General features: G+C 54.8%; 1 protein-coding gene across 1 annotated transcript; it reads right to left on the bottom strand.

Annotated features, from left to right (window-relative positions):
- Positions 1–3,469: 3,469 nt before the first annotated feature.
- Positions 3,470–19,849, bottom strand: Ing5 (inhibitor of growth family member 5). Its single transcript, XM_026381981.2, has 8 exons — positions 19,749–19,849; positions 18,045–18,116; positions 17,155–17,321; positions 15,805–15,916; positions 15,540–15,633; positions 8,582–8,717; positions 8,380–8,441; positions 3,470–6,389 (listed from the first exon to the last, which is right to left on the bottom strand). The coding sequence occupies exons 1-8, from the start codon at positions 19,783–19,785 to the stop codon at positions 6,347–6,349; spliced, it is 723 nt and encodes a 240-aa protein (XP_026237766.1). The 5' UTR covers positions 19,786–19,849; the 3' UTR covers positions 3,470–6,346.
- Positions 19,850–22,912: the final 3,063 nt, after the last annotated feature.

The following is a 22,912-nucleotide window of genomic DNA, read 5'->3' as shown; positions in this document are numbered from 1 at the left end:
CATGGTGTGTAGGACACAGTCCTCAGGATGTGCCTGCCCTGGTGACTCCATGGTGTATGGAACAGCAGCTCTCAGGCTGTGCCTGCCCTGAGTGACTCCATGGTGTGTGGAACAGCAGTCCTCAGGTTACCCCTGCCCTGGTGACTCCATGGTGTGTAGAACAGCAGTCCTCAGGCTGTGCCTGCCCTAGTGACTCCATGGTGTGTGGAACAGCAGACCTCAGGCTGTGCCTGCCCTTGTGACTCCATGGTGTATAGAACAGCAGTCCTCAGGCTGTGCCTGCCCTGGTGACTCCATGGTGTGCAGAACAGCAGTCCTCTGGCTCTGCCTGCCCTGGTGACTCCATGGTGAGTAGGACAGCAGTCCTTAGGCTGTGCCTGCCCTTGTGACTCCATGGTGTTCGGAACAGCAGTCCTCAGGCTGCACCTGCCCTGAGTGACTCCATGGTGTGTCGAACAGCAGTCCTCAGGCTGTGCCTGCCCTGGTGACTCCATGGTGTGTAGAACAGCAGTCCTCAGGCTGCACCTGCCCTGAGTGACTCCATGGTGTGTAGAACAGCAGTCCTCAGGCTGTGCCTGCCCTAGTGACTCCATGGTGTGTGGAACAGCAGACCTCAGGCAGAGACTGCCCTGGTGACTCCATGGTGTGTAGAACAGCAGTCCTCAGGCTGTGCCTGCCCTAGTGACTCCATGTTGTGTGGAACAGCAGACCTCAGGCAGAGACTGCCCTGGTGACTCCATGGTGTGTAGAACAGCAACTCTCATGATGCACCTGCCCTAGTGACTCCATGGCGTACAGTAGTCCTCATGTTTCCTGTCCTCCATGACTCCTTGGTGTGTGGACAGTTCTTACACTGGGCCTAAACCTCAGTCCTCCATCTTGTTAGGTGGCAGTTTGCCATGAGCTGTTTCATTTGGCATGGGTGGATGACTCCGTACTGTGCTTTTTCAAGTGAACAACACCTTCTCCCTGGCACCACGATTGGGCACAAACTGAGAATAAATTAGTTGTTCTGGTAAAAGTGGCCACCTGTGTCCTGACAGAATTCAGCAGCGACACATCTGCTCAGGCAGGAGAAACCAGTCTCTGGGGCTTACTGAACACACCAGATCTCCAAACGAGTCAAGCCCTCACTCGAGGTCCATAAAAGGGGAACATCTCAGGAGTGGACATGGAGGCACCTTCACCCCGTCGCCTGGTCACCTGGTCACCAAGGTTGGCCCAGGAAAATTGCCACAGCAATAGACTTCTGAATCTCATCCTCCGGTTTTAGAGGAGTCCCCTGACCCCCACCCGAGTCCCACTCCGAGCCTTGAACTGACACTCTAAGCTGACACGGCCTGACGCTCTCGGCTGTCAGGACCCCCTGCCTTGACCGCCCTCATCTGACCACTGCAGTGGCCCTGCATCCTCTCTCTGCCTGGCCCTGGGCTCAGCATCCTGTGACCCCACAGCTGTCTTTACTGTTCCTCAGTCTCTCTGTGACCTGTTTGTACATCCTTGTGAAGTGACGTGTGACTTGAGTGTGTGGATGTGGAATCAAGACCAGAATGGAAGAAGGTGTGACTGCCCAGCTGTGACCACAGATGAGTCAAAATAAATGAATCCTGACTCTGAGGAAAGACGCAGACGTGTTTGGTCAGTGGCTCATCCGAGATGGTCTCCATCTCTCTAGGGGTCTCAGTCCCCCAGGGTCTCCATCTTTCTAGAGGTTTCTGTCCCCTTAAGAGTCTCACCTCTCCAGAGGCCTGTCTCCCCAGGGGTCACTGGCACCTGGACACCAGGAAGACGCCCCTCGGGGGAGGAACACTTCCTTCAAGGAGGGCCCACACCTGGGATTCCATGCAGGGAGCTTAGAGGGTCGCCCTCTCCTGAGCACCTGCCAGCCCTCAGGCCAGCCGAGCCTGGCCTCCTCTCCAGGCACCCATGGCCGCATCAGCAGGTTCTGCTGAGCAGCAGCCTCCTGAGACAATCCCTGCTGGGCTCCAGGCAGCCCTCCCCCATGCCCCCCTGGGGACCGGCCAGGTTGTCGCTGGCTGCTGCTCCCTCAGTCATGGCTGCCTCCAGGTTCCCTCTGCCCTTTGAGCCCACCACACCCTAAACTGAATCCTTACAACAACTGTCCCCTTTCTTGACAGTGTGCTGAGAAGGGCTCATCCCCGCCCTGTCTCCCACGGCCTCCAGTGTGGTCTGTCCAACTCATCCGGTTCCACTTGTCCTCAGTGAAGAAGACCAGAGGATGTGCCACGGGACGTTGAGACCTCGGCATGCCGAGGAGCCCACGCAGGGCCGTGCCGGGGTCACAGAGGTGTGCGGTTGCTTCTCCACCTTTGGAGACTGTAGCGAGCCAACAGTGGCCTGCTGCAGGCCAGGAGGGCATGGATGAAGCCACACCCTACTGGACCTGCAGCTGGGGCCACGTCCTGTGTCTCAGTGACCACATTCCTGAAGAGCTGCCCAGCTGCACAGTTAGGTCAGTTAGGGATGTGGGAAGCATCTCAGCCCAGCACCATTCATGCAACACCAGCATTTTATTGTGGGGAATTTTGGTCACAGTGATGGAAAACTGACCGGACCCAAGAAAGAACTGGGTCTTCCTTTTCCCAGGGTTCAGCACCTGGCAGGCGGCTGGAGGTGACCTGGGGCCTGCCCAGAGGACACAGCAGCAATTGGAATTTCACCTCCTCTTCGGCAGGAAGCCCAGCTAACCAGGTTGCTCTGCTAACACTGCCTGGGGGAATAGTCCTACCCAGCTCCTTATGTCTTCCCCGCCCCACAAATTCTTATAGGAAAACCCTAAGCCCAATATTAAGAACGGGGCCTTCCAAGAGGTAATTAGGTTAATGAAGTTCTGTGGCTGGCACCCTGACTAGATAGGGCCCCGTGCCCATGAAAGACACCAGTGCTCCTGCCCTCCATCTGAGCACACAGTGACAAGGTGGCTGTCTGCGGCCCAAGGGAAGAGCCCACAGACACAACCTTGCTGGCACCTTGGTCTTGGACTTCCAACCTTTAGAACTGGAGATTAACTCTGTTAAGCCTCCCGTCTGAGGTATGTTGTGGTGACAGCTCCCCAGGGCTCCCGACACCTATGCTGTCCTGGAGAGCAAGCCTCCTGCTCCAGGAGGTCACAGCCTCCCTCACACACCACCCACCCGTGCCAGCCATTTATGCACCTCTCCCCTGGGAGGTGGGGACCCACTTCCACGGCTTCCACACAGCAGGCCCAGATTGACACCAACCTTCCCAAGCACCCAACCCAGGTGAGGACCAGGGTCCCAGCCAGGCCACAGACCACGAAGTTCCCACAACTCTCCTCCAGCACTCGGCACAGCCCTTCAGAGTTGGTGACTATGCCCGGTGCAAATCAGGAACGTAACAACTGTTTCTCAAAAGGATCCACCTGTAAGCACTTGTTCCAAAAAATACTTTATTAAACAATATATCCATAATCTATAACATGATCCAAAAATACAGATATGCATCTTTACATTATTTAATAAAAAGATTTACAATAGCATCTTTCCTTTACAAAGGGGACATAGATAATAATTCCTTGAAAATAAAAAGTGACATTCATGTTAAAGCTGGATGAAACATGGTGGAGCAATCGAAGAACAGCCAGGGAAAGGCTCTGCACACCTAGGACACACTTTCCCACTGCTCCCCTGCTTTGAAATTCCTCTCAACGCAGCTGGCGGAGGCCCAGGGTCGCTCTCTTGAGTGTCTGGGAAAACCTTAAGTCTTCAGTGCCCAGAAAAAACTACAGCCACAGCCCCCAGCGCTGCGAGGGTAACCTGGGCCATGCTCTGCCTGGGAAGCCGTGCCCTGGTCGGTGTTATTGCTCAAAGTGGTCCCTGCCTGGGTTCAGAGACAGGCCAGGCTCCTGGCTGCTCCAGCAGGCCTGCCTGATACAGCCTCCCAAGTCCCTGCCTGCAGTCCCAACCTGCCCAGGGGAAGGGACTGGGAGCAACCAGCTGCTGGTGGTGTCATCCAGCCCATGTCCTTGTCTCAGCCACTCCAGACCAGCACACCTGCAGGTGTAGGGTGCTTACCAGCCTCTCCCTGCACACCCAGCAGGCCGTCTTTCTGGGATCCCCGATGGACACAGCACAGAGGCAGCCAGACCCGTTCCTCCCGTGCCCTCGCCCACAGGGACTCACACCACGGAGGACACACACCCTCGTGGGGGGGCACTGCCAGTGACCCAGGGCTGGCAGATGCCCTCAGTGCACCAGGTGGGCCGACTCTGCAGCCACCTGCAAGGCTCCAGGTGAAGGCAGCCAGGCCTCGGGAGCAGTGTCTGGGGCCAAGTTCCTTTCCAGCCAACCACCCCGGATTCCCCCCACCCAGACAGGAGCACCAGCGGGTCAAAAGCCCATCAGGGCCCAGACAACACCCCCAAAGAATTCTACATGCACTTCCTGTTGTTTCTCCAAAAGCTATATGCATATTATTTTTGGTGATATTATTTCAACTGGCAAAAGTAAACATAAAAAAACAAAAACTTAAAAAAAAAACCCAAAGCCACAGAGAGGGACACACAGTGGCAGGGGAGTCCTCACCTCCAGGATGCCAGAACAGAACACTGACCAGCCTGGGCCCACCACGTGCCACACACCCACTCCCCAGGGAGGACGTGAGGACGTGAGGACGTGAGACGTGAGACGGGAGCAGCCGGCCCGAGGTAGGGTCGGCAGCCTCCGGTGAAGATTCCTGTCCTTGAAAACAATGGTAACAGCAGCACGTGAGGCCCTGGGTGACCCAGCACCCAGGAGGAGGAAGAGCAAAGAAAAGTTTCCCACAATTTATTCTCCGTCATCCTTAAATACCTGTGTCAACCACAACCATGAAATGGAAGCACACGTCCCGTGTCACAGCTGTGCGGAGACTAAGCGGGCCTCCACCCTGTGGCTTCTGAGCGCAGGACGGCCAGGATTCAGGAAGCTTCTGGCCTGGGGACCTGGCAGGGACGGATGGCCAGCCCTCCACCCTCACCCACCTGGCACCTGAGTCTGCGAATGGCCAGCACCGGCCACTCACGCCGTGGGCACAGGAGCAGGCCGTCCCCATGTGCCCTGAAGGCAGGCCACTAGGAGCGAGCTGCCAGACTGAGCTGTGGGAACCACAGAGGCCTGCATGCCACATGCACGTGAGCCGAGGACACAGGGCTGCCCGGTGCCTGCCCGGTGCCATCCTGCTGGATTCCTCCCCTCAGTGAAGCCCCAGGGAGGGGTACAAAGGGCCGGTGTGGCTCAGTGGCACAGTGCTCCCCCGGCACACTCAGGGCCACAGCACTGACAGGAAAATACAAACACGGCCAGCAGAGGGGACAAGCAGTGGCCCCAGTGACTTCCGTGGACAGACGAGGCCCTCCTTGGGCTGCCTCCCGCCCACCCTGGGTTCTTCCTCTGGTGGGAGAACAGGAGCAGCCTCTGGGTTCTCAGCAAACCCTGGACTCTGGTGTACGTGCCAGAGGCTTTGCAGCTAAGGAGGCCCCTGGAAGCCGCCCTGAGGTCCTGGCCTGGACGTCCCCAGACGCTGCAGTGCTGGTGTGCGAGTGCCGACCACACTGGCTCCATTGTAGCCCTGCTGCTGGGCACCGCAGACTCACAGACAGTGCCATGACCAAAGCCCGAGGTGTACAGCACGGGTCCCCAGCAGCTCCTGGCAGACGACTTACTGCAGACAGACACAGGTCTTCATGCTCTTACAACAATTTCATCTTCACAGTAAAAAGTCAGAGGCCCCAGAGCAGCGGAACCCAGCCTGGGGCCAAGGCAGGTCCAGCCACTCCAGAGGCGAATCCCCAGGAGAACCAGACCAGCGTCCAGACTGAAAAGGCAGTGCAGAGACAGAGGCGTGGTCTGAGGCCGGAGCTCCTGGGCAGAGCTCCGGCACCAGACACACAGGAGGTGTCCAGCCCAGTCCATGGTCCCTGGAGTCAGGTCCCGGCACCCAGCCATACTGCGCTCTCAGAGAGTCAGATGTGCTTATGGTAACTCTGGTGGCAAAGTGGTGGCAGTGTACCAGGTAAAACGTCCCCCACACTGAGCACTTGGCCTGGCAGCCCAAGTTCACCAACACCCACCCCAGGACCCTGGGCTGGCTCAGTGGCCGCCACGCTCAGCTCAGGGTCTGAAGAAAGTCACTGTGGCAGGTCCTGTGAGATTGCTCCTCTGTGCAAACAGGGCCTGGTGGTTTCTCGCTTAAGAAAGATCCAGAATTACAACTGGCCATTGAGTTATTAAATATCAGTCAAATAAGGTAGTTTTAAAATCAAAAACGTATTGCGACGTGGACGAAAGAGCCTGTGGACTCATCTCCCCATGAACACAGCCTTTCCTCACTTCTTCTTCCTCTTGTCCTGAACGCACCGTGGACAGAACCTGCGGCAAGAAGGGCACATGGATCGGCCCTTGGGTCACCTTCGCCAGTGCACAGGGCACCCAGCCCACCCCCACACCTCCCGGGGCAGACTAGACACAGCGGGCAGCTTCCCTCGGGGAAAAGCTACCATAGGTGCTTGAAGTGGATGGTGCACATCAGCAGTGGCCACCCGGCCCTGGGCACTGGCAGGGCTGTGTGCCCACCCTGGAGATGACACCCAGTCAGGCAGGGGAGGACGTGGGTGTGGAGTGGGTGCAGGCCTGTCAGGTGGACCCAGGCTTGGAACCCGCACTACCCACAGGGCCCCTGTGCTGAATCCTCAGACTCTCCTGGACCTCCTGGATCTGGTGGCCACTCATGACGTCAGGAGGCTCCTCACGCAGCCCCTTTACACCTGATAGCTGGTATCACCTCCTACAGGCTGTGGGCCTGAAAGCACTCAGAGGCTCCGAGCTCCAGCAGTCTGGAACACAGGCCTGCCCAGCAGCCACCAGCTTCACACCTCACCCAACTAGCTGCACACCAAGATCTGAAACACCAGGAAGAGGGCACTGTGCCCCATCCCAGTCCTGCCTGGAGGCACAGCGATGGACAACCACCAGCTCCTAGGCCCGCTCACACAGGTAGGCAGCAGTCCCACCTGCAAATTCTGCAGACACAAACTTGCTTACACCAGGCCCCTTTTTCAGCCCAGGACCACCATCCTACCCGGTGGGCACAGCCAGGTACCTGCCATGCCCCTTCTCAGAATCCAGTGAGCCACCCCTAGGCAGACACAGTGTGCACCCCGGAAAACCACACACACTTGGCACCCAAGCGCGCTCTGTGGGAGCATCCATCTATGCACACACCAGCAGATCACTGTGACCAGCCCTGGGGCTGAGGCAGGGTTACCACAACTGCACTGAAGACCACGCACTGCACACAAGCGGACAAAACCAAGTTTTGCTGTGTTGTCTTTGGTTCTGGGGATTGAACCTGGGTACGTGCCACCAAAACCAAGCTGCATCCCAGTCCTCCCTGTGTATCCCTGTACCCATTTTCATGTTACTAGGCATTGAACCTAGGAGTGCTCTTGCACCAAGCTGCATCCTTAGTCCTTTTTTATTTTTATTTTTTGAGACAGGGCCTAAGTTGCTGAAGCTGGTCTCGAACTTACCCTCCTCCTGCCTCAGCCTCCCCAGTTGCTGGGATGAAAGGCATTCACTACAGTGCCTAACTAAAACCAAAATTTTCTAAAATAAAATCTTGGATGGTGGCAATGGTGCACACCTGTAATCCCAGTGGCTCAGGAGGCTGAGGCAGGAGGATCTCAAGTTCAAATCACCCTCAGCAACGGTGAGGTGAGACACTGTCTCTAAATAAAGTACAAAATAGGGATGAGGATGTGGCTAAGTGGTCAGGTGCCCACCGAGTTCCATCCCCAGTATCTGTCCCCAAAATAAACAAATAAATAAATAAAATGAAGTCTTAGGAACAACAGCTGAACAGTTGCTGCTACTGAGCACAGGACCACATATGCGCGGGAACGTGTGCGGGAACCTCCTAAGCCACTTGTCCATCAGACACAGCCTTTCTGCAGGGACCCTGGCTTAGGCTCCACCTGCTCCAGAATGCCCCGGGCACAAGAACAGCACCTTCCTTTCAGATTTTCACCACCAGTGCTGGGTGCAGGGGCCACACTTGCCACGCATGCATCAGGCCCTGGGCTCTATCCCCAGTGCCACAAAGCCACCGAAAAACAGAGTGGACCTCCACCTCAGGAGGAGCCAGAACAGCTGTTCTTCAGCAGGTGACAGCAGCACCTCTCTGCAGGCTCGGCCCCCACCCTGGCCAGCCCAGTGCCGGCCACACCAGGACAGCAGCCACACCCAGAGCTCCCTCGGGCCTGCGGGAACCCACGGCAGGGACACGGCCACCTGCCGGCTCGGTCACAGCCTCCCTGGGGGAGGCCGGCGCAGCAGGCACCCTGCAGCACCCCATACTGACCACTTTCCTTTGGGCTTCGTGGTGAGGTCCACGCAGGCAAAGTGGAACCATTCGATGGGACACTGAAAAGGAAAGGGAAAGCCACGTCACAGGCCTCGCAGGCCGGCGCCGCCGCCAAGACCCCCCTCCCCCTCCGTGCCCACGGCCCCGCCCCCCGCCCACGGCCCCGCCCCCCGCCCACGGCCCCGCCCTCCGCACGCACATCTGGGTTGTCGCAGCCGATCATCTCCCCGTAGGACACCTGGTGGCACAGGCAGTACGTGGGCTCGTTGGGATCCACAGGCATGTCCAGCACATCCGAGGGGTGCACGGACAGGATGGTGTCCGTGAACTCAGACCTGCGGGAGGCAAGGCGCTGACGGCGGGGCGGGAGGGCGCCACCTTCTGCCTGTGGCCCGGTCCCCTCGCAGGTGGCTGCGCACACAGACGTCGCTGCCCAGGGGGAAACCTGCGGTGGGCTCCAGGCTACTCACCGACTCTCCTTCAGCTTCCCTACCGCAAGCTAGGATCTGGTGAAATTCCCAGTGCCGCTCTGAAGGCACATTTTTCAAGGACGACCTCTAAACCTCTCTGACCACACTGTGCTCTCCTACAAGTTTGTGGCGAGAAAACTGGTGTGGATGTGAGCAGCCACCAGGCGACGTTGCACCTGACGACCCCCAGATCCCCAAGCAGGAATGAGAGGGGCAGCAAGGGCAGCAGACAGGAGGGTGCACCCCCCTCCCACGGCCAGGGTGCCGAGGCCGCTGGCTAGGGGACAGGACCTCGAGGTCTACCAGTCCTGCCGGCCCTCCTCGGCTCCCAGCCACCTCCCTTGGGGCTCACAGGCAACCCTACCACCAGGGACAGCTGACGTTTGAAAGAAGCCTGCCCGCACCCCATCCCACACTGATCCAGGTCATGGCACTCCCCAGCACTCCACCACTTCCTGATGTGCCATGCCCCCATGAGAAGTCCAGTGCGTCCTGTGCCCAGGCTTCCACACACGCACACAGATACCTTTACCCCAAATCCACAGCCTGTCACCCCACTCCTGCTCAGCCTTCCCTGGGTTTCTGAGCAGCAGCTGGGCCCAGACCCCTCCCTCCTCCCCCCTCCCCCCAACCTGCTGCCACCACACTGCGGCCACACCACACCACAGGCCTGGCAGCACCTCCCACCCACTCAGACACACACACACTCCAGCACAATGTCCACCCAGAGCTCCAGAGAGCTCCAGGAGCCCAGCCCCTTCCCCCGTAGGCAATCAGCTCTTCCACTGTCTCTGCATCTCTGGAAACAAAGGATTCTCTCTTATATCTGAAATCCATGCCACAAAAACTTGTCCAAGTCCATGTGCTCTGTCAATCTTGCTTCCAAGCATGTCACACTCGTCCTTCAGGTCTGGAAACAGCTCTGTTTTTCCTGAGGCATGTGGCACTCCGTGGCTCAGTCACCTTTCCTGTCTGCGTCATCACGCAGCCTGGCTGCAGCCTCTAAGGTGGCAAACCCTCTGACAACAGAGGTCTCGCTGTCTGTCCACTCAAACTCCTTCAGCTGGAAAGTGCACCCAGGGCCCCACAGCCACACCCCAGAGCAGCAGCCTGCCCTACTGCTCCAGATCCCTGTCATCCAGCAAGGACCCCACAGGCGGCTGATCCTCAGGAGCTGGACAACCCCAGCTATCAGTGGCTGGCCACCAGCTAGCGCTGGTCCCACTGGTTCCAGGTGTAACGGGCTCCCCTTGCCAGACAGGCCAGTGGGCCTCCCAGCACTGCGGGAGCCCGTGTCCACACTTCGGGATCAGAGGCTACAGAAGAAACGGCCCTTCGGCCCCACGCAGGCCCGCCTTAGTAGAAGGTCAGGCTCTGTGGCGTACATCTCAAGACAGGAAGCAGTTGGAGATCTGGGATATTCCTCTCAGGATGGCCCCTTGGCTTGGCCCCGGAGGTAAGCGAGCCACAGGAACTTGGAACCAGGCACCACCCTAGGTCCCCCAGGGAAAGGGCTCCGGGAATGAAGCAGGGACTCCAAGCCCACACTGAAAACCCACTGCACGGGCAAGTTCCTGTGCGCCTTGTCCTCACAGGGCCAGGTCCTTGTAGCCACACCAGTTCCCACACTAGCCCCAGGAGTCCTGGGTTCACATCCACCTGGCTACCTCCTGGGACCCCTCTAGTCCTCCACCATGGCTGCACACCACAGAGCTGGGGGCCTCAGGGCACCCACTGGCCTCAACACCTATAAAATGGCCCAGGGGCAGCACGGCCACTCAGGGGCCACAGAGGACCTGGACCTGCACATAAGCAAATGCAGCAGGTCCCACTGGCCCCTCATCACACCATCCACATGGTTATTGCCACCTGTCCAGCAGATAAGCCTGGAAGCAGTGAGCTATAGCCTCCTCCTGCTACTGGACAGGAACTGGCACCAGGCACAATGCAGCTCCTGCTGGGCGGGCCCATGGCTACCAGTGAGCTGCCACCTGAGAGCCGGTCTCACCAGGCATGGGTCCCTCCTGTAGTGTCAGAGAGAGGGGCTGGGGCTCCCACACCTCCTGGAAACCCCAGTGCCAATCCTCCCACCCAGGGTGCCCTGGGGAGCATGCTCAGGGAGGAGCAGGCCAAAGGCTCCAGGTGCTACTGCCCTCCAAGCCGGAAAAATCAAGTCCAGGAAATTCAAAACCACATTTAAGTTAGGCGTGGTGGCTCAGCCTGTCATCCCAGAGGTTTGGGAGGCTGAAGTAGGAAGATCACGAGTTCAAAGCCAGCCTCGGCAACTTAGTGAGGCGAGACCCTGTCTCTACATAAAAAATATAAAAAAGGCTGGAGATACGGTTCAGTGGTTCAGCACCCCCCCCCCAAAAAAAAAAAAAAAAAAACATTTACAGATGTCAGAGGCTCTGGGGCCAGGAGAAGAGACCTGCAGTTGAGGGAGGATCTACCCACCTCCTGGGACCAAGAGCCCACCCTGCCACACAAGCCAGCGTCACCACCACACGCCAGGGCCTTCATGCAGCTGCCACTTTAGGACACGTGCAGGGTTCAGGGCCAGGAAGGCCTCACCTAGCAACCTGAGGCCCAAGGGGCACTGGGTCTGCTGCAGACACAGCCCTCCACCCGGCTCCACCTGCCGGGGCCAGGAGAGTGCACACTGCTGGGGGAGAGGGGAGCGGACTCCGCCCACACCGCCCTGACACCCAAGGTCAGACAGGCCATCAGAACTCTGCCTGTGATCCTGGCAACTCAGGAGGCTGAGGAGGACGGTCATAAGTTCAAGTCCTTTCCCTGGAACTTGTGAGATCCCGACTCAAAATATTTAAAGGGCTGGGGGTACAGTTCAGTGGTAGTGTGCTTGCCAAATGTGCATGAGGCCCTGGGTTCAATCCCCAGTACTAGGGGGTGGGGGACACATCATTTTCAAATTGCTATCAGTCAGTATTAGAGAGAAATCTTACAGAAAAAAGAGAGAAAATGTCCATGATAATGGGAACAAAGGTTTTGCTGACTTCTCATCTGAAATTACAGGAGACAAAAGAACAAAGAACATCGTCATTAATGAAAATAGAAAGCAAGACAAACCTCAAGATCTACCTCCAGCAGAACTGTCCTTCAAAAGTGGAAGAGAGGACCAGGGCTGGGACTCAGCACAGAGCTTGCTGGGCAGGCCCAGAGGCCCCAGGTTCAATCCCCAGCACCATGCAAAAAACAAAGAGGCAAAACAAAGACATTTCCAGAGAAACAAGAACCCAGAGGACTTGTCTCCACAGGTGACCCGTGACTACCGCAGAAGACAGTCCAGGCAAAGGGGCCTCGACAGCACCCAGGGGTGACCTCTATGTGCGAGCTGCAGTCGACTCAGTCTTCAAGATTCCACCTACTGTCACCTACACAGCACCACTTGGCACAGGGGGTCCCTGATGTCCTGCTCACCCAAAGGAGCATGCCCTTGGCCACCACCTCCCAGCCCCTCAGCCCCTGCTAACTGCCCACCATCCACCACCAGAGTCCAGCCCCCCAGCACACATAGGCCAGGTCAGAACCTGGTGCGCCTGGGAGACTGGACTCAGGAAAGGCTCATGCTACACCCAGAACGGTGCCTGACGGGCACAGAGCAGGATGGACACAGGCCGAGCACGGTATCCACATGTCCCGTGTGTCCAGCACACTATGTGGGGTTCTCTGTGTGAGTTCACACAACAGCACACCTCCTAGAGCAGCTAGTACAATAGCAGGAAAGAAAAGAACACTAAGAACATGCCTGACGAATCCAACTGTCAGGGAAGAAACAGATGGGCAAACAGAAAACGCTACCAGAGAGGAAATCTAGACACAATCATATTATCATCTACACACATTTAGCACAATCACAGAGCAGAGACTGCCAGTCTAGAAAACAAGGACTCAGCTATTTGCTGCATATAAGAAACCCACTCGCCAGGCATACTAGTGCACAACTGTAATCCCAGCAGCTCAGGAGGCTGAGGTAGGAGGATGGCAAGTTTGAGACCAGCCTCAGCAACTTAGTAAGACCTTTTCTCAAAATAAAAAATATAAAAGGGGGCCAGGGATATAGCTCAGTTGGTAGAGTGCTTGCCATGCATGCACAAGGCACTGGGTTCAATCCCAACACCACAAAAAATAAAAATAAAAAAGGGCTGGGGGTGTAACTCAATGGTTATGTACCCCAAAAAAAGAAAAAAAAAAAAAACACACTCAAAACAAAAAATAAATGTGTTGAAAATAAAGGACGAGCCAAATATGGTGGCACACACCTGTAATACCAGTGACTGGGGAGGCTGAGGCAGGAGGAGCACAAGTTCAAAGCCAGCCTCAGCAACTTAGTGATGTCCTCAGCAACTTAGAGAGACCTAGTCTCAAAATAAAAAATAAAAATGGGCTGGGATGTGGCTCAGTAGTAAAGAGCCCCTGGGTTCAATCCCCAGTGCCAAAAAAAAAAGGGAAAGAGCACTAGAAGGAGAGGAGACAGACCTTGAGCTGGAGGTGAGAGGCCCCACACCCAGAGCATCAGCCAGACACACAGCCTGAGCAGCACTGTGGGCCCGGGGCCTGGCTGACCCTCAGGACACCACCCAGCAGAGTGGAACCACACTCCAGGGCCACCCCGCTCATCTCCACTGCCTGCACAGGGTTTCAGAACAGGATGTTCTGATCACAACACATCTAAAAAGTAAAATCAGTAAGTTATCAGGAAAATCCCAAATTAGAAATTGAGACACATACTTCTATATGAGTTTTAGGTCAAGGAAAATCAGAATGAAAGTTTTTTAATATTTCAAATGAAATAAAAATTAAAACCCAACATATCAAAATGTATGGAATTTGCAACTAAAACAAATTAGAAGGTATAAAAATAAATGATCTAGGCAACCCACATCTTAAAATGCCAGAAAAGGAAAAGCAAATTGAACCCAAGCTGACAGATGGAAGGACACAACAAAGAACAGACACAGACAGAGGAAAACCCCAGCAGAAGCCACGGAGACTGAAGGCCAGCTCTCCTGAGGTCAGGAGAGACCAGAGCAGACCACCAGCATCAGGACCAGGAGGGCAGTCATCAGCTCGGCTCACCACAGCAGACCCTCTGCTGTCAGAAAACCTGAGGATATGCCAGGCACAGTGGTCCACACCTGAGATCCAGTGACTCCAGAGGCTGAGGCACAGGGACTGCAGGTTCAAGCCCAGCTTGGGTAACTGAGCAAGACCTGTCTCAAAATGAATATAAAGCCAGGTGCGAGGCTGGGCTCAGTGGTAGAGCGCTTGCCTAGCATGCGTGAGGCACTGAATTCAATCCACAGCACCACGTGAAAATAAATAAAGTAAAAACATTCTGTCCAACTACAAAAAAAAAAAAAAAAAAAAAAAAAACACAACAACCTGGTGCAGTGGCACACACTTGTGATCCCAGCAGCTTGGAAAGCTGAGGCAGGAGGATCGAAAGTTCAAAGCCAACCTCAGCAAAAAAGAGGCACCAAGCAACTCAGTGAGATCCTGTCTCTAAATAAAATATAAGACAGGGCTGGGGATGTGGCTCAGTGGTCAAGTGCCCAGAGTTCAATCCTCAGTACCAAAAATAAATAAATAAATAAAAATGCAAGAATGGGTAGGATGTGGATGGTAGAGCTACAGCACCCTCTGGTTCAATCCTAATACCACACACAAAAAAAATCCTCATAAATTATCAGGTTTTTTGTTTGCTTTTTTTGGTACTGGGAATGGAACCCAGGGGCACTTGACCACTGAGCCACATCCCCAGCCCTTTATTTCATTTTAATTTTTATTTTGAGATGGAGTCTCATTCAGTTGCTAGGGCTAGCTTAAAACCTGCGATCCTCCTGCCTCGGCCTCTGAAGTAGCCACTGTACTCACCAAGGCAGACAAGTTTGTTGGGAAACACCTAGTACCAAACCTGACTCAAGAGCAACTGGAATCAGTAACAAAGACCCTGGCTCCAGCACAAAGCTGAACACTGGAGATCAGAACATCTCACTGCACACATGTGCCCCTGGTAAAGCCGATCTAGAAGTCTAAGTGAGGGGCTGTGTGACCGAGGGGGAATGTCCGCCTCACAGGGCAGAGCCTGGAGGTTCCACCCCAGCACAAGGAAAAGCAGCGAGGCCCAGTCTGATAACCTGCTGTCAGGAGAGCACGGCTCGGCCCTCTCCCTAGCCCGCAGCCATGCCTGCAGAGGGCCCGGGCAGCTGCTGGGTTCTTTCTAGTGCAAAGGTCACTTCAGAGACGCTAGGCTTCTGGGGCCATTAAATAAAATATCTTGAAGAAGTTCAAGATAAACGACACATACATTTAATAAACACAGTCACACAATTTAACAGTGAATACATGCAAAACACATGTACGTAAAACCAACAGAGGGATACAGATGCACCCTTTGGAAAGGGGCCTGGCCAGCACTTGCTGTGGCACCCAGGGCTCTGCAGTTCCTGAGGGTAGCATGAGGGGCGGAGTGGCTCTGTAGGCACTGGCTACTGCACACATACTCTGGCCTGGCGTGCTGGCAGGATGGACCCTTCAGCACATGCCAAGCTCCACAGACCAGGAGCCACCTGGCCCGGGCGAGCACAAGGCTCACGGTCCTGCTGCTCCACACCCTAACCAGTGTGCACCATGCTCCTTGATAAAAAAGGGCAGAAAGCCCCTTACCCTCCTTTGTGTTTCTTCTTCTTGGGAGTATCTTCTTCTGAGGTCCTTCTGCCACGGCCCCGGGAGCCTCTTTTTTCTTTCTGACCTCGTCCTTCTGGAAAACAGGAAAAACCCAAATCACCCCAAATCTCTTTCACTAATTCACTACAGCAGAACAAGACTCACCCAAATACGATGTCCACCACCAAGTTCCTAACGCATCTGTTAGGCACAACTGCTCAAAACCCCAGCCAACAAGGACAAACAGGAAGAACACCACACTTGCTTTTCAACCCTCGTCCTCCGGGGCTGTCAAAGTCATTGCCATCCATCTTGTCCTTCAGGTCGGCTTCAAAGCGCGCCAGGTCAGCATCAAGCCTCCGGATGTGTTTATCCACCTGCAAACACACACTGGGAAGTTGGACTCAAAGGTCCCAGTGAAGCTCCTGGAGACTCAGGCACGTGAGGAGCCCTAGTGCTGGGTCCCCAGTCATGGGTGAGCTGGACAGGCCAAAGCAGGGCTCCTTGGGAAACCACATGTTCCTAACAAAAGAGTCTTGCCTGGAAAACCCTGAGCAGAGCAGCAATGAGTAACAGGTGTGAAATGCAAAGGTAAGCAGGGGACAACTGCTGGGTGCAGGGGCCACACTTGCCGCGCATGCATCAGGCCCTGGGCTCTATCCCCAGCGCCACAAAACCACCGAAAAACAGAGTGGACCTCCACCTCAGGAGGAGCCAGAAAGCTGTTCTTCAGCAGGTGACAGCAGCACCTCTCTGCAGGCTCGGCCCCCACCCTGGTCAGCCCAGTGCTGGCCACACCAGGACAGCAGCCACACCCAGAGCACCCTGAGGCCTGTGGGAACCCACAGCAGGGACACCGCCACCTGCCAGATCCTGGTCAGAGCCTCCCCTGGGGAGGACCCTAGCCTAAAAACCCAAAGAATGAGTAAGCTCTTGAAGGAAGAAAGGCAGTGAACAGAACCACCACCAAGCTTCAGGCACAGGACCAGTAGAAGCAACACCTAAGAAGGAGACACTCCTATGGAGCAGCAGCCATCACACCCAGCTCCCAACCTCCTTCATCCACACGGCCACACCACCATCCACAGGGCGGAGAGACAGCACTCTTCCAAACCTGGAGACGACCCACCACCTCAGACTCTGCTGTGCATCCTGTTGACAATGAACCAAACCTAACGTGTTTTGTTTGTTTGTTTTCATAGTTGTAGATGGATAGCATACCTTTATTTTATTTGCTTATTTTTATGCAGTGATAAGAATTGAACCCAATGCCTCACACATGCTAGGCAAGTGCTCTGCCACTGAGTTACAACTCTAGCCCCAAATCTAACCTTTTAGAAAGAGTCTGCTTAATCCCCAAATCTGGCAGTCTGGGCCATCCACCTAGGCAGCAGAACCCCAGAGTGAGCTTCAAACTCCAGAAGCCCACAGCATCACAAGATGACTTTGTACCACAGGGGTCCAGGGACAGACTGCAAGCTCAGCCCACAGGGGCAACAGAGAGCCCAGGCTGGAGCAGATCAGGGGTGCCATGCTCATATAGCATGCACCCACATGGACAAACTGGCCCGGGGGCAGTGCCCCAGGAGCCCCCGCCCAGCACCCAGAGCCTCACCATCTCGTAGGTCTGCATGGCCAGCTGCACCTTGTCATCGCTGTACTCCTTGCACTTGCTGTAGGCGCTTTGGATCTTCTGCAGGTGCGCCACACGCTGGTCTGGGGAAAGGGTCTTCACTGTGGAGATATACTCTGCAGCCAAGAGGTCGATTTCTGCTTTTTTATCTGGTGGAAGATGCACCACATGTCACCAGGCTAAAAGCAGTGTGACAAGGCCAAGTGGTGGCAAGAGCTGGCCCAACAAGAACCAAGCCCTGCCTGGAACATGACCACCACTGCCCACAAAGCAGCTGTGTTCCAGGGGTGTGCACTTCATGGCATGCACTTATGAGCTCTGGGACTCTCTAGCACTCTGACTGGTCAGGGGTCCAAGGTGCACACTAAATGTAAATTTTGTGTGTAGACTAGGTCTCATCCCCAAAATAGCTCATCACACATATGCAAATATTGCAATTGGAAAACATCAAAAATCTCAAACACTTCTTTTGGATAAGGGATACTCAACCTACGTGTACAGTTTGGAAGTAGGAAATTTTTAAAAGAAAAGAAAAAAAGCAAGAAGTGCTGTGACTGAAAATGATGATGGCTAAAATGTCACTCACATGGGATGCAGTTCAGAGGTGGAGCACCTATCTGGCATAAGCAAGGCCCTGGGTTCCATCCCCAGCACTCCCCCCTCAGCACATGTACACATGCATGTGTAAACACACAGATGTGACATGAAAACGTGTAAAACTCCAAGAAGCTACAACTGACTTTAACAGTACCAGCGCTCTCTCAAAGACACTAGTGGTTCAGCTCCCTGGCTGCCCTCCAATCCCCCACTGCCTCCTCTTCTGGCTTTGGGAGCTGCTGGCTGGAGTCAGCACCCAGCTCTGCTAAACCCACCTTCTGTCCTCTGGTCCAGCTCTCGCATCAGCTGGAAGTTCCTCTGAAGTTCACAGGGAAGGTTCTCAATGCCTGAAACAAACATGGAGCCGTGTACCTCCCAGGAGGGCAAGGTCTGCCACCTAGCCTTTCTTGGGTGTCTGTAACAATGTGCTCACTGGCTTCTGTCTCTGCTCATGTCTGAGAGCAGAGGGATTAAAACCTCCTTCTAGGGGCTGGGGATGTGGCTCAAGCGGTAACCCGCTCGCCTGGCACGCGCGGGGCGCTGGGTTCGATCCTCAGCACCAAAAAAACTAAAAGATAAACATTAAAAAAAAAACCTCCTTCTAGAGGTGGGTCCCAAATTGTACTGGCTGGCTCGAAAAGCCACCAAAGCTGGAGAAGCTAGCAGGGAATGCCAGCAAGCCAGCAGAGGCAGGGAGACAGCCACAGCTCCTCCCAGGAGCCCCACCCACTCCTCAACTCAGATCACCCCCCTCAGTGAACTCTGACCTCCAAAGCCAGAACCCCATCCTCCTTGATCTCTCCCTTGCCCTGTAGTGCAATGCACCAGGCACTGGACACCAGGCAAGCATGTTCTCTCCTCCCTGACCAGCACAGCAGCCACTGGCTACATAGGACAGCTGAGCACTGGAAATGCAGCCCATGGGACAGATAGCCCCTGCAGCCAGCAGTGACCCTGTGAGACAGCTGGAGAGAACACCAACCTGCTTTCCTGTCTGCATTGCACCTCTAGTCCAAGGGGACACTCCCCCAGCAGATGTCCACGTTGGCTCCCTCTTCTGTTCTACCCCAAGGCAATACTTTTTAGCCTAAATCCAATCTTTCAAATCTGGTGTCAAGCACTGTGGCTTCCTCAATTGGCCCAGGGCACAAACTCACAGCAGCCTCTGGCTCCCCATACTCTCCCCTGGCCCTCTCCACTCTGCCCAAGGGACAGCACCCGCAGCACCCGACCTGTCGTTCCTTTGTGTCTCGTAATATTCTGTTAACTTTTAAACCACCCGTGATACCTGCTAGAGAGCTGCAGGGAAACGGGACCTGCACCCAGCAGGTGCTCTGGGGGTAGCTCAGGAAAAACCTCATTTTAAACTAGCCTTAGGAGGCCCCCTGGTGGGCACTGGAACAGGGACGGCCCCGCTCCTCTGGCAAAGGGTGGAACCGGGCGTCCCTTGAGGAAGGGATGGGTCCCACGCCCCGCTGGGGCCTCATTTACTCCTCTGTGCAATGAGGGAAATAATCACTCTCCCGCTCTCAGGGGACCGAGCTGGTACCACCTGTAAACTGCGCGGGCCTGCCTCGGACGCCAACCCACTCAGCAGGACGCCCCTGCCTCGGCCTCTGCGGGACGGCACCGGTGGGAACCCGGCCAAGCCGCGACCGCACGCACCCGGCCAGCGGGCAGCTGGGCAGATGCGGGGTGCCAGAGCGCCGGGCGAGCCGCGCGCAGGTGCAGAGCCAGGGGGCGGGGCCTGGTGGGCGGGGCCGACCCGCCAGCCCCGCCCCGCCGTGACGCACCTGGAATTGGCGCGGCCGAGGCGGCGCACCCCGCACCGCGCCCCCCGCGCCCGCCCCCCCACCTCCGCCCGACCGGCCCGCCACCGCCCCGCCGCCCCGGCTCCCGCCCAGCCCCGGGGTCCGCGCGCGGGTGTGGGGCGCGGGGTGGGGCGGGCCCGCGCGCGGCGGCGCGGCCCGGGCGCTTACTGTCCAGGTAGTGCTCCAAGTACATGGCAGTCGCCATCTTCGTCCGCGGCCGCGCTCGGGATCTGCGCGAGCGGGCGGGGCGGCGGCGCGCTCACTATTCATGAGCCGCGTGTGCGGATTGGACGGCGGCGGGGGCGGGGCCATCCCCCGCTTCCGGCCGGCGGGGGGAGGGGCCGGCCTGTCCCTGGACGGCGCTGACACGTGGTGTGCCGGGCGCTGGCAGGACGCGTGCTGCCGGGGCCGCGTGCGGAGCCGCCCTTCCCCGCACCGCGCTGCGCAGGAGAACGTCACGCTCACCTGGGTGCCCGATCTCACCTGGCGCGCAGGTGCTTCTGCAGCAGTGTGAAGGATGCAGCCCCCAGGAAGACGCTGTGCAGAGTTGCACACCACGGTGCCTGCAGAATTACCCGGAAAGGGCCGTCAGAACATGTCTAGGTGTGAGCCGGGCGTGGTTAAGCCGCACGCACTTAATCCCTGCTGCTCCGGAGACTGAAGCCGGAGGATCGCACGTTCAAAGCCAGCATCGGCAATTTAGCGAGGCCCTTAGCAGCTTGGCCAGATCCTCTCTTAAAATAAAGATAAAAAGGACTGGGGATGTGACTCAGTGGTAGAGCTCCCTGGGTTCAATCCCCAGCACCCAATGTGTGTGTTTTGTGTTGTTTGGGTTGACCAAGTAGGTGATTTTTTTTTGTGTCCAGAGTATCGTGGCTAGTGCTACCCAGTCTCTGCATTTGTCCTCCTCCAGTCCATCCCCTGCGAGAAATCTTAGCAGAGCTTCCTGGGTGAAGTGCCAGCCCTGCCTCTACTCTGTGACTTCATGGGAGTCAGAGGTGGATGATATCCTGAGGCTCCAAGTGAAGAGAGTTGCAGAAGGCCTACACTCTGGCTGTCACCCTTGACCCCTGAGACTCAAGGTTGTTGGTTGTAAAAGCTAGCATAACTGACTAAAGAATCAGGACTTTCATTATTTAAAATGTATTTTTTCAATCCCCAGCACCACACACACACACACACACACACACACAAAAGCAGCAGCATTTTTAAGGGGTCGGGTGGCACTCAGTGGTAAAGCACTTGCCTCCCATGAGTAAAACCCTGGGTTCCATCTGTAGCACTGTGAAAATTAAATAAAATTCATTTTTGCCAACTATTGTGGCTCATGCCGGTAATCCCATTGACTCCAGAGGCTGAAGCAGGAGGACAGCAAGTTCAAAGCCAACCTCAGCAATTTAGCAGGATCCTCTCAAAAAGGACTGGGACTGTCACTCAGTGGTAAAGTGTCCCAGAGTCAATCCCTAGTACCAAAATAAAGTTCATTTTTAAGGCTTTCTTCCCTTCTGTAAATTCTTCCACTTCCCAACTACTGGGAAACAGAAGCATGTATTCTTTTTTTTTTTTTTTTTTTTTTTTTTTTTAAGAGAGAGAGCTAGAGAAAGAGAATTTTAATATTTATTTTTTAGTTTTCGGTGGACACAGCATCTTTGTTTGTATGTGGTGCTGAGGATCGAACCCGGTCCGCACGCATGCCAGGTGAGTGCGCTACCGCTTGAGCCACATCCCCAGCCCAGAAGCATGTATTCTTGCCAGTTCTGTGCTCATTATGAACAGTCAAACCATAGAGGAAGTGGTAAAGCTTCCCACCTCCCTAAAGTGCCAGCCTGGGATGTCATCAGGATGGATCCAGGTGTTATTTTAGGTACATCAAACTGGACACATCTAACGCCTAATAAGAAAGCAGACACACGGCTGCATGCTACCACTTCATTTATTATCACTACTATTTTTTTTCGATTTCCTAAAAATTGAGCAGAAAGTAGTTTCCATGGCCCCTCCCCCACAATTTCCTGTATTACAAATATTTTCCATTCTCAGGGTACCTTTGTTACAATGGATGAAGTCATACTGATACATTATTATTAACTACATCCCATAGTCTACATTTCGGGTTCCCTCTTGGTGTGAAATAGTCTGTGGATTTTGTCAAGTATCCCCACCACAGCACACACAATAGTTTCACTGCCCGAGTCTCCTGTGCTCCACCCACTCACCCAGCTCCCTTTCCCCTTCAGCACCTTGCATCCATGGTTCATGTTACTGTCTCCATGTCTGGAAAATTTGCCTTTTTCAGAATCATACAGTGTGCAGTCTTATTAGATGACTCCTTTCACATACCAATAAGGTTCCTCCATATCTTTTTGTGATTGGATAGTTCATTCCTTTTTTTTTAATATTTTTTTTTTAGTTGTCAGTAGACTGTATTTATTATATGTGGTTCTGAATCAAACCCAGTGCCTCACACATGGTAGGTAAGCGCTCCACCACTGAGCTACAGCCCCAGCCCAGTTCATGGCTTTTTAATCTGAAAGACATTCCAGTGAATGAGTTACTACAGTTTATGGATTCACCTATTGAAGGACCTCTTGGTTGCTTTAAATTTTGACAATTGTAAATAGAGATGCTATAACCCTTTGTGTGCAGGTTTTTCTGTGGACATAGTTTTCAACTCATTGGGGTAAATACTGGCCATCTGGTGAGACTGGTTCTGTACAGAACTGCCGGGTGGTCTTCCACAGGTGGTCTTCCGCAGGGGCCGTGCCATCTTGCATTCCCAGGAGCAATGAATGAGAACTCCTGCTGCTCCTTGTTCTCACAGTGTCCGGTGTAGTCAGAGTTCTGGATCACGGCCATTCTAATAAAGGTGGGGAAGTACCTCCTTGTTTTGATCTGCAATTCCTTAATGACCTGGGTGTGGAACAGGTTTTCATATGTATATTTGGCATCTGAATATCTTGTTTGGTGAGGTCATCAGTTCAGGTCTGTTTTATTTTCCCCTGCAGAACTAGGGCTTGAACCCAGGGATGCTCTATCACTAAGCCACACCCCCAGCTGTTTTATTTCTTATTTTTTTAATATTTTTTTAGTTGTTGATAGACCTTTATTTTATTTATTTATATGCAGTGCAGAGAATCGAACCCCGTGCCTCCCACATGCCAGGCAAGTGCACTAATGCTGAGCACCAGCCCCAGCCCACTTATTTCTTATTTTGAGACAGGGTCTCACTAAGTTGCCCAGGCTTGCCTGGAACTGGTGATCCTCCTGCCTCAGCCTCTCCAGTCACTGGGATTTCAGCTTCTGTTTCTCATGTTCTGAACACTGTCCAGAAA

Source organism: Urocitellus parryii, chromosome 1, assembly GCF_045843805.1.
Source record: "Urocitellus parryii isolate mUroPar1 chromosome 1, mUroPar1.hap1, whole genome shotgun sequence".
NCBI lineage: Eukaryota > Metazoa > Chordata > Mammalia > Rodentia > Sciuridae > Urocitellus > Urocitellus parryii.
The sequence above is the reverse complement of the archived record's forward strand: the minus strand, read 5'-3'. Positions and strand labels throughout refer to the sequence as shown.